This window comes from Colletes latitarsis, chromosome 3, assembly GCF_051014445.1.
Source record: "Colletes latitarsis isolate SP2378_abdomen chromosome 3, iyColLati1, whole genome shotgun sequence".
In the NCBI taxonomy this organism is placed as follows: Eukaryota; Metazoa; Arthropoda; class Insecta; order Hymenoptera; family Colletidae; genus Colletes; species Colletes latitarsis.
Window position 1 is genome coordinate 42610071 of NC_135136.1, and position 17244 is coordinate 42627314.

At 42.3% G+C, this 17244-nt stretch overlaps 1 protein-coding gene across 1 annotated transcript in view; it reads right to left on the minus strand.

Annotated features, from left to right (window-relative positions):
- Positions 1-51: 51 nt before the first annotated feature.
- LOC143340450 (adhesion G protein-coupled receptor E3) overlaps positions 52-17244 on the minus strand; it is a 38554-nt gene continuing 21361 nt past the window's right edge. Inside the window, exons 3-8 of the mRNA XM_076762398.1 lie at positions 11322-11427; positions 3672-3931; positions 2860-2961; positions 2527-2713; positions 1781-1867; positions 52-1679 (exon numbers count right to left, since the gene is read on the minus strand). Coding sequence (XP_076618513.1) covers positions 1623-1679; positions 1781-1867; positions 2527-2713; positions 2860-2961; positions 3672-3931; positions 11322-11427 — 799 coding nt within the window. The 3' untranslated portion in view covers positions 52-1622. The remainder of the gene's footprint in view (positions 1680-1780; positions 1868-2526; positions 2714-2859; positions 2962-3671; positions 3932-11321; positions 11428-17244) is intronic.

Below are 17244 nucleotides of genomic sequence, written 5' to 3' on the forward strand. Positions count from 1 at the left end.
CGGGACTAGTATCAATTACTGCTTTAACGAACGAATCCTGTTCGCTTGATATCGCCTTGGAATAGAAACGGAGCTTGAAGTTACTTCTGTAGGAAGGGCTTCAAAATATTTATTTCGTCGTAATTACAATGCGCTTACATTTACAGAGTGGCTGTGGTTACGTATACTAATACGATCGCATAGGTAATTACCGAGTGTTAATTGCATCGCAGGGGAATGCCAGCCGCAAAACCGCGGGGAACGCGTGCGAATACAACGCGCGTCGTTCTATGGGATTCCTTTCACGCTAGATCGATATTCATCGCTCCCGTTTCTGTCTCTCGATTATCTTCGCGGTTTTCCTAATAACGGCTATCGCCTTTTACCCGTCGAATGACCGTAATTATCGTCCCTCTGTTCGGCGATCGGTAATCAAAGCTTCGCTTGCTCTCGCGTACGATTAATTATTGTTTCGATTAAAATAATAGTCGATTTCGTGGCATCTTGGAAACGAATTATGAAATAATTGGACCGTGCAAGATCTTTGTGTACGCTTTAACACTGTTTCTATCACCGTGTTTCATGCATATCGATATCGTTTATAACACACCAACGATATAAAATATGTACTCTACGTTAACGATCTTAAAATTTCGATAAAGATAACTATAAATCAAATTTTAGAAATAACTTACTAATGGTCGTAGAATAAAGGAACGCTTATGCAAGAATAGACAGAGTATAAAAATGGAAATTTAGTTGGGTTTCGAACGTCCCGTTTCTCCCTTGTGTATGCTAGCGAGGAAGGGGTGTCGTTACGAGAAAATATTGTTTCATTCTCGGCTTGAAGTTCAGCATTCGATGGCACGGTGAACGGTTCGACTGTTGGACGCTATACGGACATTTGTATACCGTAACTTTCACTGGGAAGCAAAGGGCGAAATGGAAAGCAATAAAAATGAACGAACCGCCCGCGACAGGTATCGCGTAATTGGAAACGATCCACTGTGCGCGCGACAGGAAACGCGGATATGTCGAAAATTTCTCGTACGATCGATTTTTCTCTTTGGCTTGACGCGAATCCAAACGAACGACGATTCAGCGTCGCGGCATTCGATGCATAAAAAATACAAAGGTCGTGATATTAGCGATGATATGTTGACACAACTATCTCGAGTTTCTGGTTCACTTTCCGTGGACTTTTCCGCGGAAAAGCCTTCGTAGCCCCTGACCGCAACGAGGAAAGCTAATTGAAATTAAATCGTCGTTACTCTTTGGCCGTTCCTCGATTTCCACGTCCGAGATTCGTTCGCCCTTCGTTTCTCCTGTAATCGAGCAAACGTTCAACCGCAAACATTTCCGGATCAATAGTTCGCGATCCACGTGGATGTAAGTAGTTTCGATCGAGAATTGGGCTTAGCTGCACGGGAGACGACGGGAATTGCAGTAATTTAGCCTCGAGCGTTCAGGTATTTCTCAGATCGTAGCTCGATGTCTTTTTCCGAGGATGCAGGAAACAGCTTATTTTTTCAAAGAGATCGCAAAAGATAGTGGTTGGTGAAAAAATAGTTGAAATCCTTGGATAGGCGGCCCTTCGTTTTCTGGGCCTTCCGGTGTGAAAGTTCCTCCGAAATTCTGTTGATCTACACCGGATCAGGCGCGGGGGCGAGCAGCTGCATGCTGCTACTCGATCGCGCTATCTGTAAAACCAACGATTATTCAACGAACAATTTTTCTTTCTATGTCTTCTACTCGTCGAATTAGAGTTCGTAAAATTAATTAGGCCGTGTCGAAGGCTTACCTGCTGCTTTGGCTGTCTGTAGGATTTCCTTGCGTAGACTTTTAAAACCCTGCAGTTGCACGCGACGGACAATGCTACGGCCAGACCCTGTTCCAACGCGTGAAAAACAAACACAGTGATCAATTAAAACACGAAAAAGACACTCTATCCTCGCTAAATAGACTGCTTTTCGATTTGAAAGTGTTTTTTTCTTTTTCAAAGGCGTCGGGTCACCAGTGACCGTTTCGAGGGAATTTGTTTGTCGGGTATGAACGTTTACCACGGAGGTTTTCGCGCGTCGGAGGTTAACACGCGTCCCTTTTCGTTTCTCGTTTTGTCTCGTAAAACGCGAGCGTAAAAATTTTGTCGCTACACCGACGCGAGATTACGCTCGTTATGAAAATTTTACCGTTCCCTCTTTACGAGTTCTCCTTGGGGGTTCTTGGCGTTCTCACCCTGAGAACTGGCTCTTTCGAGCGAAAGCATCCGCTTCGTTTCGTATGAATAATTCGCTTTCGTTATCGTACAGATGTTTCGCGTTTGCCAAGAGTCTGCCTTCGGGCTCGCGCGTCCCAATTTCCAGCCATGCTTGCTCAGACGACGTTTCAAAGTATTGTTTCTGATAAATTGGCTCCGGCAAAGACGATCCCCCCGCGTTACGATTCCCGTTCCTACGAGTCGCCGAAACTCTCGTCGCGGACAAATTATCCTAAACAGTTTCAAGCAATTTCGAAACTTATTAAAATCGCGTTTAAACGATTTCTCACCTGCAGGGAATGGCCGGTGCAGAACACTGCCCAGAGAAAAGAAATTCTCCATACTCTGGACGCGACTTCGCAGCCAGCCACTAGGCCCACTATCATGCTGATTTTCAAAAACAGTATCAGCTGCAGCGCTCTCCTCCTCTTCATTTTCTCGCGTTGCTTGATTTCCAATTGCATGCTGCACGTGTATCTACGCAGATCGGCAGAAAACCATGATTTTTAGTAGACGGAATCTTTTTATATCTTGGTCGATAGAGTTGGCATTTCCCTTGGAAAGAGAACAATTTATTTCGTAGAGGAATAGAAGGTACATTTAGCGAATAGTTATCGTGATACCTGGACACGATCGCAGCTTTGATTAGGTAGTAGCCAGCTGTGAGAAGCAGCAGGACCACCGGCAAACCGTAAGCGTAAATTGTTGCATTCGTACCCAAAAACCTGCAAGAAACAACGATAATAATTAATTATTTACACTCTCTGTCGAAACAAATCTTGAACGTAGAATGGGGAGTCAAGGGTCGTTGTTCCTAGTCAAAGACAAACAGGGAAAGATAAAAGGGCGGGAGAGAAGGTAAAATGGAAATACGTTGATCGTCGAGGATTTTTCTTTTTAAATTTCCTCGTACCAAGACAAGGCAAAGGGGACAAAAGGTAAAAAAGAGAAATCCTGGGATATGGATTCGACTCGGTACTCGTTGGAATTACCAAGGAAATATGACTTTCCAGCCGGAGGATAATCTCATCCATATTTTCGATAATATCCCATTTTTGCTACGATATTGGTTTGTTCCGTGTAGCTATACTTTTACTTTATATACCGTTGGCTTGTTCGAGGGACCCAGCTTTCACCCACCGACTGAATTCAAACAGGTATTACAAAGAAACTTTTCTTTCTCGGAAGGAGGGAAAGAATTGTTAAAAAGTTATATATCCGCGGGCTGATCGAACCTCGAGTGCAACGATCGTGACTCGAAACGCGTTACTCTCTCTTTTTTAATGGAAACGATACATTGATTACAGAGTTTCAAGATTTAAGACGATCGTAAGAACTCTGTAATTCCTTGTTTCTTGGAGCAAAATTCAACTCAGTTTTTTAGAAGCAGTTAGACGATTATTTGTTTTTAAAAGGGGTAGTAACGATACGTTACCAGCAATTGAAAGGCGTAAGGTCCGCGATATTCCAAATATCGTTTGCTTCGCGGATCTGTAGACACACGGCTACCCCGAGGTTTAGGAACGGTGCACCCCAGGCGAAGACGCTGTACTTGAGGTAGGTCGGTGGGTCGTCGCGACGCGGTATCGAGGCGACTGTGGCGTAAAGGTGATGGCACATCGCGGCTAGCCAACAGACCACGGTCATCCGAAGATACTGTAGGCTCAGTCCCAGAGAAATACACAGCTCCGAGTCCTGCGATCAATCGAACAAGACGGAACTTTACACGCTAAAAAATGAGAGACTTGAGACAACTTTGTACGTTAGGTTGTAAAATGTGTAAAATTAAAGGTATCGATACAGCGATTGGACAAGCCAAGCTATTCCGTTTAATCTCCTGTTGCGGGATTTTAAGTTAGCCAGGTAATTAAGTTCCGTACGGATCAGGCGTTCTACGAACACACCGACGTTTTTAATCATCTTTGACCGAGTTTCGATCCCTTGTTTCGTTTAGCGACAGTTTTACTATCGTAGTTATCGGTTTTATTTTCTACCCCGAAGCTTCGAATGCGCGTTGATCGCGAGATTTTTCCAAGTTGGACGAGTAGCGAAAGATGGCAAAGTAGTTTGCGAATCTTGGGGCAAACTTGTTTTCGAGTAGAAGAAGAAATAGGTTGACGAAGGGAAGCTCGACGCATGTATCGATAGAGTACACAAGGTGAATGCAATATTGTACGTCGACACGATATTAGATGCGCGTAGCCTACCGCTTTATCGTGAAATGCTCACACTCGGTAGGATATCGAGTGTCAATATTCGAGGGATGTTCGCTCAGTATCGAATCAACGTTTCCTAAAGCGTAGGTGTTGTATGCTCGGACCAGCCAGGGCCATTAATATTCCGGTAAAGCTGTCGTCGTGCTCGGTACCGTGTTCGAGGAAACTTGCTCGCCATATTATACGGGACCAACAATTTTCTTGCTCGTTATGCCAATAACCGGTTACCCTTTCGGTTTCGAACCTTTTTTTTATTGAAACATCGTCGCATACGCACGAGGTACAGCGTCAAGAAAGCAACAATCGCTCAATATATGGAATATCACGGTAGAAAAATGATCCCTAGTTCGGTCGACGTTTCCCAATAATTCGTGGAAAATTAATTCGAATTGCATGCGGTTCGAACATTACGCGTACGCGATAATTGTAAATTCTGATTTCGCTGTTACGGCTAGCAATGAATTTCATCGCGTGGCGTTCATTCTTCGTTCGGTTGTCAATTACGAACGCTCATTATTGCTCATTATCCGTCGGTAGGTACATTTACTTCGAAATATGTATTATAAACCCGTTCGTTGGAACATCGAGGAACGTTCATTATCAATCGTTGGATAGTACAGAGACGAATTAATAATGCAGGGTCGTGCATCGATTAATCAAATATCTCGTACGTAATTACGTGCACGTCGGGTGATTTTTCAACATAATTATACGAACGTTGCTAAAACTCCTAGTACGAACAATACCGACGTTTTCAAAATCTTGTAAAGGGTATACAGGGTGTTCGGCCACCCCTGGGAAAAATTTTAACAGAGGATTCTAGAGGCTAAAATAAGACGAAAATCAAGAATACCAATTTGTTCATAGAGGCTTCGTTAAAAAGTTATTAACGTTTAAAGTTCCGCCCATACTGAATTTTTTTCTCGAAACTGAGTAGGATTTCGGGGGTATGTCTGTTGACCAAAAATGCTTGCAATTGACCCCTGCAACTAAAAATAATTTTTCCAAGACGATTCGAAAGTCTTTTTTTTCACCCAAAACTTTCAGCACTTACTCGAATTTTTTTCTGGAAAGTGGGTAGGATTTCGGGGGTATATATAATGACCAAAAATGATTGTAATTGACCCCCGCAACCGAAAATAATTTTTCCAGAACGATTCGAAATTTTTTATTTTAATTCTAATAACTTTTTAACGAATCCTCCATCAATAAATTGGTATTCTTGATTTTCGTCTTATTTTGGCCTCTAGAATCCTCTGTTAAAATTTTTCCCAGGGTTGGCCGAACACCTTGTATAATTTCCAACGAGTAGATAATTAAATATAAATAGGGGGAATGGTTCTTGCAGCAAAGGGAATGTTCGAAAGATTTCTTTAGATTGGTGAGGACAGTTTCCTGAAAGTTTCGCGTCGAATGTAGGCTGAAGACGTAACCGAGAACACGGGATAGCCTTTCGAAAGAGTAGATCCTTTTGAAGAGACGAATGGGAGAGTAGTAGAATAGCGAGAAAAGCTGGAGAAGCTGGAACCTTTTGGTACGTGACGCGGGACTAAGTCCAGGATTATCCTCGTTGCTGACATCGACTGCGAGTATTAAGGAACTGGATCGAATCCGAATCGATACCGCGAATTTGATGCGGTCCCGATAACAGGGCCAAGATATCTTTACATCGATAGACCATCGGAACCCAGGCCGTTTCATTTCCCACCCTGTAGAAGATTATGCGAAAATGTACGAGCAGCAAGAAGGAAATTCGAACGGGAAAAGAATCGTATCTTGGCCGTGAAAGGTATCAAAACTTTCCGCGATCCAATTTCCTTTTTGCCTCGTATATTCTCCGAGTTAAATGTTTTTTCTATTAACCTTACGATCGTCCACGATTCCCACGCATATTTAGTGGAAAAGTTGAATTTATTTCTCCGACTACCGAAATAGAAAACGTTGAAAATATCTTCCTCGAGCAAATCTCTTTCTCCGTCGCGTAGTTTCTAACGATTGACGATTAAATAGACGCAACGATTTTATAGGAAAAATTGACGAATAACGGAAGGAAATTTCCTTGGACGTGAAAGTTTTAGTTTGCTTCGAAAGAGTACATAAACTTTGTATAAATGCGCGGCAGCTTCGGAGCGTGCATCGATTAAGGCTCGAGGCGATACATCCAAACTTGGAAGAAAAATTAAAAAACCTAGAAAAGCCTCGGCACTCGAATTGTTATTATTTATATCGTTTTAATCAAATTTATCAACTATTCTCGACGATGCGTATATTGCCACGATTTCAAGCTGGTTACATGGAAATATTCCAAGATGGATACTTTGAAACGATGGATAATTGTTTTAAGATACAATAATTTGCATGGAAAACGCGATTGTTCGATCGACGGAGTCAAAGGCAATTATTTACAATCGTTTGGTATAATCGATCTTCTCCTTCTCTGGGTCCCCTTAATTGCATTGAATTTCAAATCGACGCCTTTCCAAAGGCACGGTTCCTTCATTTTTAACGATTCTTCGATCGTGGAAACCTGATCGTCCATAAAATTAGTAATCTAGACTCCACGACAATTGTTTCACCCGTGTTTGTTAAATAAGACATTCGTAGAGTTTTGACGTACTCTTGTCCAACGACTGTCATTTGAAATACGAAAATATTGAGATTGAAATAACCATGGCCTATTAATTCACAGTCAAGTATAAAGAAGAGACGCGACAAAAGGGAGAGAGAGAGAAAGAGTTTTCTCTGGCCTGTTTTCCTGACCAGCAGGACGTTTATCGGGTTTTCCGTAACGCTTGATTACGTCCGGCTTTGATTGCGTTTTCCTTTTACGTTCAATAAATATTCCTTGGCTGCTGTACGCTTTTTCCTTAAAATTACCGATTTTCGTTGTTTCAAGATCGTTCTACCTCGGCAAATATTTGCGTAGGTCCGCGTTAGAGCTAATTTAGCATTCTTTCCGCTCGTAATGACGGCTCGGGGATTGGAAACGTGCATCTTTTCTCGAAAATAGCTTCGAACTTTGGTATTTTTTTGTTTCGCGAACTTGTTTCAACGTACTTGCTAATTATTGGGCGAATCTGGATCGGGTCACGCTCAGACGGGGCAGGAATCGAGGCTTCGTTCGTTTGAGAAGTTTGGTCACGACACACGTTCACGGTTTCGACAAATAACACGCGGTTCGTTTCGACTCCTGTTAATACCGTGGATCGGAATTGGAACGTTCAAGTGGATTAGTCCATTCGGTGAGCATCGAATAACGTTTTGCAACTAAAGACCTGAGAGGAAATGCTGGTAACTCGAGCTGAAGAAACCGAGTCTCGATTGTTGAAATCTTCCCTGAAACTTTCGTCGTTCGTGAAGTTTAAACTGTCGAGCCTTGGGAAAGATCTCTGGTTCCTCGCTTACATCTTTCATATTTTACGATGTTCAAACGTTCTCGCGAGAAGAACATCTTCCGTTATTCCCATTAATTTTTGTCGAAATGTAACTCTTAATCGATCGTCAGCCTTAGCAGCGTCGTAGTTTCGAATCGTTCTGGGGGGAAAAAGAACCACGCGAACTTTAATTAGCCGAGAGATCGGTTTTCCCGGATCTAGAGAGTGTAAATTTAAGGATTCGGTATCCGGTCGAGAGCAGTAAAAACCAAATGGAATCGTTAAAAAACGAACAGCACGTGGATCTATTTGAGTGTGAATAAAACGCACGCACCGAAAAAAACATTATCGATACGCGATCGAGCCGGATCGATCCAGTCTTAAAAAAGAAAAAAAAACCAATTATCACCGAAAGCTCTGGTTCGATTTTAACGAATATCGAGAGGACGCTCTCTGTTCCCTTTAGTTTCGTGTCCGCGATACGTTCCTCTGTACAACGTCCTTTTTGCTTTTACGAATATCAAATCCATCGTCTGCCTAGGAGAATAAGTGCACCGCGAGTTTTCCGATACAACGAACGTTCGTTCTTAGCCATTACAGTATTCAAATGTAAACAAGACCTTTCAATTTCCTGCTCGACGAATATTTTCCAACCGAAAGTCGCTGATATCTTTTATTATTTTCTTGTTGCAGGCTCTGCACTCGAAATTAACCCTTTCTCGGATCATATTCTTCCATTTGCAAGGCAAATTCGCCTCGAAGGTAGACTAAAAATTTTTATTTTCGTTCGCGAACCGAAGTAATTCTTAAACGGTTAACAGGAAATATTTTAATAAAAATTCCACGAATGCACATGTATCCGTGTCTTTCTATTGAAATATACGAATGTACAGAGTATACGTTTACGATTTACCCATGGAATACGACCGAATAGGATTTGGCTGGCGCGCGTCTGACCATTACTCGATATTTCTACTTGCGCTCAAGTAGTAAGTGCGCTATCGTACGGGAACGCGATTTCAAAGACAAAAAATGTTACTTGGGAAATTGTAATTGGTTAGATGGCAAAGTATCTTTGTTCGAAAGGGTTTGATGGAAATTGCACTTTGTCGAGAAATGCATTAGGAGCCATTTGGATCGTTTACTCATGAGATTGCTACTTGCTTGGACACGAAATCAGTATTATAGCATTCTTAAGATAGAGAAAATTTCTCCCCGTCTTCTGAGCGTGATGTAAAAACTTTACAATCCTTATCATTGTTCTTAAGTAAACTTTCCGTCGGCATTCGGAGAAGTTATAGTTCCGATAATTTCGCTTACGCGTTCTTGCAAAGATACCCGACAGGCAATAATTGTTTTCAGAACTTTTTATCCGAGAAAAGATGGCGCTTTTACTAAGCAAATATTGTCGACAAAACAATGTAAGTTTCTCGATGGCTCGTCTCGTGAATAATGCATGTATTCCGACCCAAGTTTTCAGGTCTATTTAGACAACTTTATGGATTTATATTCCCGTTACCGTGCCTTCGGTTTCTCAAACTTTCTTCGCGAGGAATAATATTTTAAAATGTTTCTTTCTCAGAAATATTAAAGTAAATTGAATCGATGGCGATGTAATACCATTTTTCGATAAAACGGTGCTTACCAATTCGGGGTCCCCTGTTCTCAACGGTTAATTACATTCTTAAAGTACAACTTTAGGTTGTTAGATGACAGAAAAATCAGATATATTAAAGATTGTTCGTCAACGTCGAGAGAAAACGAATTAGCAGGATTTAACAAAGACGGATGGTTACGCCACCATCGCCAAAAGTATACTTAATATTACGTGGATCAATAGCGTCGAGAACTTGTGGAATGTTCGCGTTAATATCTGTAATGGGATTTAATAATTTTCGGGGACGAGTGTTTGCCGTTTAATAATTATTTTGTTGGAATCGAATGCAGTTAATTCCCTTTAATTACAGTTATTCCCGTTTAGAATTCATACGAGTCGACCTCGTAATTCACTTTGCGAGGAATAATTAATGTTCTCCGTTTTCTCTTTCCAATTCAGAGAACGAGTCCGCGCAGGTTATTTTATTTACAACTACCACCGGCTAACAAATTTTCCCGTAAAATGTGCCTGCAATTAAACGCATGTAATCGATTTTCATCGCGGTCCATCCAATCGGACGCATCGCGTCATTTCCAAACCCTACTCGATTTCCCCATACATTTTTACGAATAAATGTTGCAAAGAACCGAAATTTCGAAACCCTTTTCACGAAACGAAATCACAACTTTTGAACAAGTTGAACGAGAAGACTGGAACGACGCGTGCAATCAAAGCTCCGTTGCGGAGAATATTAACTCTCGGTCGTTATAACGTACGCAACAGCTCGTAATCTAGTCAAAAAGGAGGACAGTACATTTTTAATAATGCAACGTCTGTTTGATATAACCGTTTAATAGTCGTAATAAAAGTCTGGCTGAAGCAGCGAGCGGGATCGTTGAAATTTTAACGGTAAAAGCAAGGAACGATCCCGCCAGTGGCGGAATTAAGACTACGTGCTAACAGACGTATTGTTGCAACGGTCCGCTTAATTACAGTGGAAACGGCGACCCTCAAGAATAAAAGTGATTACAAGAGAAGTTTGCTTGCGCGAAAGACTAATTTCGAGCAAAGCAAAACAGAGCCAGAACCGCTCCGACCAATAAACGTCCGAAACAACGCGATTCTATTGTAGTTTTTGGCCAAACTTTCATAGCTGCCGGTCCTCTACCAACACAAAGGGTGTATCTACAGACGTGCTGTTATTTTCCAAGTTTCCTTGGCGTTCGTGTACCGAAACGACCGTCCGCGGAGGATGAATTAATCGTCGCTTTTAAAGAATAGCCTGATAATGCAAGTACGCGACGCAGGCGCCTTTCCTGGATCAATTATAGCATCAGGAGATGAAACGCGGATATAATGTTTTAACGGTAAACGCAAGAGAGACCGAGTAAGCCCAGGAGAATCCCCCGGCATCAGGAGTAAAACCAAGCTCGCGACCACCGAAGGTGCATTCTCTGTATTTTCGGAGATACGCGAGCAACGATACACTTTGAGCAGCTGGAAACCAAACGTGGCGAGCTTGAAACGGACAAGGGAGAATGGCTTTGAAAATTCTCTTTCGTCGTACCGATCGTTTACTTCGCGTGATTAAAAGAACAGCGAGAGAAAACACGAAACAGCGCGGCTCGGAATTAATACGCAGCCTGGTAATGTTTCGATCCTTACGCGATTTCTTTTATGAAATCACTCTTTAACAAATTTATTTTAATTACTCTCCTCGATCAAACTTTGAAATAACGCGCGAAGAAACGTTAGAAGGTACTTTACGCGAGTGTATATTATGCAATGAACAAAGAAGTGACGACGAAATTAGACGTAATTCCTAGTACGTTGGAAAGTTTGACGATCCAACGTGTTCTCCACTCGTCTCGCGATACGAGAAAGCCGTCGAAACTTACCTGAACGCCACCCACTCCGACGATGAAGAGCAGTTGAACCATGAAAAGGGCTGCCAAGAGATTCATAAGGGTCGTGCCTGCCAGGCTCCGTAGATCCGAAAACAAGCTGGAACACAACGAGAATTCTGACGTTCGTTGAGAAATCGCGTGTGCATTTATTCGCGTCCGTCCCATACAGATGGTTCCAGGATAGCAAATTTTTTTCCACAAAAAACGAGAAACGTAGAAAGTTATTTACGCTCGTATAAAATTCGTCTTGTCAAAGAGAATAGCAGAGTTTGTTTGAATGAAATGTATGCGACATAAATATATGCGAACGGGTCCGGTCCGATTGGCTGTGTGCCACGATCGCGCGGTTTTTGAGAAACAAATAAGAAAACGAGGCGAACCGCATATATACATATGTAGCGAGAACAGTTTCACCTTGACCAACCTCGACCATCTTGTTTGATTTATGAATTATTCACACTCGACGAATTACATGCGGCGGAGCCGTTCGTGCGAACCTTGCGTCTACTTTTCCATACATCGGGAACATTATTTCGCGTCTGCCTCCACGAACCAGTCCAAAGCATCGCGAGCAAAATTATTAAACTTTACCAACCGCGCGCTCCGTCCGCCTTTGTTGTTTTCAATGAGAAAAGAAATATAATTAGATTATATTTTACGGGGCCTTTGAATCATAATCGCACGAAGCGACATTTAAATAACTGGGGAAAATCAGATTATGTCTGTGCGCAATTGTCAGTATGGAACCATCGATAAGCAGCGATCCGTACACTCTTTATTAAAATTCCTTCGATACGAAAGTCATATACGCGTGGAATTCAAATTGACATCAGGTTTGTCGATATTCCTAGCGACTCGCGTACGTAGCCGGATTTCGTAAACAGACCGTGCACTCGAAATAACACTCGAAAAAGAAAAATACAGGGAGGAACGGAGTTCGTGGGGAAATTTACTATTCGCTAGACAAACTGGATGCTCGTCGCCTGTGATCAGTGAATCCTACGCGATGCCTCCCTTCTAAGATAAATTCTGCTCGCGATTTAGAGGCTTTAAACTTTTACACCCCCGGTTCAATTGTTTACAAATCGAGTTTACCCCTTTGCGAGTCAGGTTTCGTCACCCGACCACGGAATTATAGGTGCAACAAAAATACGAAACGTAAAAGTAACGTGATATATATTATTTGATCGAATAAAAACTGTACGCGTGGAGAGCAAGGGAAAAAGTGTATTATTTTAATAATTGTTCCGTGTAAAAAAACAAATTAAGTACGAGGAGTGTTTACGATGGAATAAAATTTTCGCAAAAAGTATGTTTCGAGAGTGTCTGCGTTGGACGTGGAGAGCCGAGAATGTCACAGACCGCGAAACAAAACGTTTACAGAAAACTGACGTTGCTCGATCGTCGTTGTAAAATAATATCGGGTGGGTGGTAACGGTTACGAACGCGGAAAACTCTTAAATTTTCTTTCTGCTCCAAGGGCCGACCTCCCTAAAAGTCCATCGGCGATTTCTCGTTCGACCGTTGAATAATTCATTGGAGCAAAGTTTCAGTGGTAGTGCGTCCGCTGGGAAAGCCAGTGGCAAACGGAAGGATAATCTCCTTGCTTCTTTTGTTTGTCCTTTGCCGGCGAATTCTTTTCCCCCTGGCGCGAAACTAGAAAGAAAACTGACGAACGAACGAAATTCTCGAGCAATCGTACGTTAGAAATCGATCGATCGCGGACGAAACGGGACGCTACTTTCGGCTCGTTTGCTTGAAATAATTACTTTGAGATTCTCCCGTACCTTTTCCTTAGATAGTTCTCGGACTCTCTTTGAGACGGTGCGAATGAAAAAACGAATGCTACGTTAATTCCAAGTGTGCATAAAGCCTCTCTGCTCTTAAAGACGCCCAGGGTGATTAAGCTCTCGACGCTGATAAGGGAAAAAGTCGTCGAGTTCGAACGAACGATCGATCTATCGATCAACGTCTCGAGTGCCGACCGAGCAACGCTCCTCCACTAAATTTCATTTCTTCTTCCGCCCCAACTATTCATCTGGACGACAAGCTTTTTAACCGTCTCTCGAGCCTCGAAATGTCATCGGTGAAAAAGAGCCAGACGAAGATCGATCGATCGATACCCAGAGGATTTATGAATCGCCTTTTCTTGAGAGCTTTTCAAAACTTCCACCCAGAACTCAGACAATCGCGATACTTATCGAGTACAAGCTCTCTCCTGAGAATCCTCCGTAAACACTCTGCCGGTTCCACTTTCGGTTTCTTCTTTCGCATTCGATGTTGCGCGTACGATAAAACTCTATAAAGCCCGAGATTTCTAAAATACTTTTTCCTACGTAATTTCGTTACTTAACGCGGAAGAATTTGCGTTGCAAACCTAATTTTTTGATACGATCCAAGAAAGGAGAATTGCACGCGATTCGAGAAGACCCGGGAAAATTGTCGCGAACGTGGACAAAATTGTACAGGATTCGAGGTCGAATCGCACGATCTCCAAAGTTTGCCCGTTCGAAAGTCACACAGAGACCCGAATCGCTTTATTTGTATCGATACTGTCGGAAGTTTCTGGTACAAGCGTAGCCTGTGTCAGTTCATCGACGACTGATAAGCGTAAAACTTGCTGAATCATCTCGAAACTTCAATTACTCGACTCGCCGCTTACCCGCAAAATCGAATTGTGTTTTTTATTTTCTTTTTAATCCGGCCAGCACGAACGAACAAAACAACGGTCGCTGGAGAACTTACTTCGACTCTTGCGAACCGTGAAAATTGCGAAATGCGTGGCAGAAAATGTCGCTTACAATGAAAGCCACGCTGCGATAACGATTTAAGTTCGCGTAAGTCGTTTTTCGATAAAGTGCATTTCCCTGCATCCGCAGGACTCTTTTCATCCTACGCCCGTTAACTTTATTTCCATCCGGCTTATAACGTTCGTTGGGGAATTAAAACTATCGCTCGCAGTCTGCTATTTCATTCTAGTAAACAATAAACCAAGCGTGGAAACGTTTTCGAATGGAATGCATTCGTCCCCATGGTAGTTGTTTTTGTGTATTCTTGTTAAAACGTATCTTGAAAATTGAAAACCGAACAAATTGGTAACGTCATCGCGTTATATGATCGATGGTAAGAGCAAGGTACAGAATGTTTCGTTGAGAATCGCGCGAAGGCATTCTTTAAAAAGGCTCTTGCTGATAACAGTAGATCCATTTGCGTTGAAAACTCATCTCCGTCGTTGGAATATCGCATCCTTAAATCTAAATCGCACCCTCGAGGTCCAAGGGTTCCTACAATATCTCAAACTTTACAGCCGTAAACTATAGCAGTCACCCTTCGGCCATCTCTCTTTCGCTCTTTTTAATATGTTCCAATTACGTAGTTTCTAGGTCTCGTTTCTAAAATTGGTATATAAAATCAAATCAAATTGAAAACGCAAACTGTTGGACGAATGTGACCTTTTCGAAGATATTGGAAAATTCAATAAAAACGATGGATAGTACGTTCGGTTATTAATATTTCAAGATAGAAGAATTTATGAAACGTTTGATTGTTGGATACATAGTGCACGATGGCTTTATCGAATAATCGTTTAAATATTCGTTTGTCTGGCGTGAAAAAAGCCGGCGGTAACTTTATCGACGATCGAATAAATTGTACGAGCAGATTTGCGGGAAAAATTACTGAGTTTCTTCGTTTGCGTTTAGCGTTCGGCGTCTTTCGGGTTTGTTTGCGAAAACTCTGGAGGATTCGTTGAAAATTCGTCCCATTGACACGGCATGGTAGGCAAAAGAAGGGAAGAATGGAAGGGCTGCCGCGATACGTATAAGCATGGAGCGCGCAACGTTATTGTCGCGTTTCAAAGGGGTATTAATTTCGCTGTCTCGTTAACACCGCTTCCGGGACGATAAGCAAACTCTTTAGCGAAACGGCATTCGCCGGGGGCCGCGGTGCAAAGATTGAAAGGAAAATGTACCGGGAAGAAAGAAAAAAAACGGGTAGTATTTTTCGTGAAAGAATATCCGTGAAAAGCCAGCTAGCAATTACGATTTCTTCAAAATCTGGGCCACGACGGTCCTTTATCAGGTCGGTAGAGTCGTTCGGACAATGCAGCCACGCTGAATTCTGTTCTACCTTTCACTCTGCATCCATCCATTCATCGAGGATACCTTTCGCGATGATTAACACCGACAAAAAATCCGACGAGCGAGGAACTAATTAATTTTTTCAATCGCGACGAATACCCAACGCCTGTCTTGCGATCGATCCACCCTTTTGTTACGGAACAATTTAAACGAATCGTGAATGGCTCTATACGATCGGTCAAATTTCACAATCTCGAGCAAAAATAATATCGGTATAATTTCCTTCTTTAAATTCAAACGCGCCGACAACAATGAAAGGGCGAAACGACGATTCGTTTTGTTCGAATTACCTATACGAGCGTCGAGTTTGCAAACTTTCATCGAAACGTCAATATATACGGTTATGGAATTATTTCTTGGAATTGTATTTTATCCAAAGGGAAAAAATTGAAACGCGCTAGTCATTCTCCGTGTAAGCGCGATCGTCGAGACAATTTCGTGACCTGATCAATGCGGACCGGTTTCGACGGAAACGTGTCTACTATAAACTACGAATTTGCATTGGAGATCGCGAAACACCTCGCGCAGACGTAGAGGACTTTTAAAACTGTGCTAGGTGGAAGTCCCAAAAAATTCCTGGCAATTTTTCACTCGTGAAAGGAACGATTTAGAATTACAGCTTACAATTTACTCGTCTGCTCGCAAGCGAAAAGAAGTCGTAGAATAATCTTTCTTAAACGGCTGGTCGCTTTAAAACTACCATGAATTTGAAAGATAAGAATTCAGATACAATTTACTCGATCGATCCCGTAATTTTGACTCGCGCGTCCAATCGAATATTACGAAATAAAAGCAAAAATGGAAAGGAATTCGCATCCCACGGAGCCGCGAATCGTGAAAAACTGGAACGTGGAAATGAACATTCTGGGAGACACGAGAATTCCACGAGAAATCGAATTTCACGGAGCACAGCGGCACCAATTAACGCGTAATCATCCTGAACGCTCGAGCGAAGAAATATTTTATACTATCGAGTAATTTAATTCGTCCTAGCATTTGCTATTCACCGTAAAAAGGCTTTCGTTGATGTAACGTTTCCACCTGAGAAAACAATCCGCGTTCGATGCAATTGCCTCTCGATGCTTGTTTGTTTCCAACCCGTACGTACCACCGTCGCTGCAACAGTTTAATTTCAATGAACGCTGACGAAATTAATTGATAGAACGTTCATTTATAGCGATGAGAAAATTCATCAAGAAACGGAAGACGGTTTATCTAAGATAGAATCTCGACGCGATCTCAGTATCAACCTCGATACGTCTGTCGTTTTTCGGGGCTGTGGGGCGATTCGAATCGGATTTTCAGCAAATTTAATACCGCGATAAAGAATAATTCCCAGAGATTTTCGATCGTCGTGGGTTTTTATGGCGCGATAGCAAGCTGTGGCTGCCTCGAAAAGCTGTCAGTGTCGGTGTGTACGTCGAACCTTTTCAACCTCGATGGCTATCCAACCGTGGACTCGCAATATCCGGCCGAAAGAGGAATCGACGGCAGAAAATATAAGGAAAACCACGAGCTTCGAAGGAATGCCACGATCATTCTCGTTTCTTCGATCTTGCGTAGATCGATTTTATTAAAATCGCTGTCGAGACGGCGTGCTAGCTAAATCCACGCCATTCCTCGCGTTAGTTCTCCCAGACGCTCCCGGAACCGTTTATTCAACAAATAACAACTCTTATTCCCAACTATAATCAAACGTTTGGGAACAAACGAGTCAGGAATCCAAATTACAATCTAATAAATTAGTCGAGGGTGTCTTTTGAGGAAAAAATAAG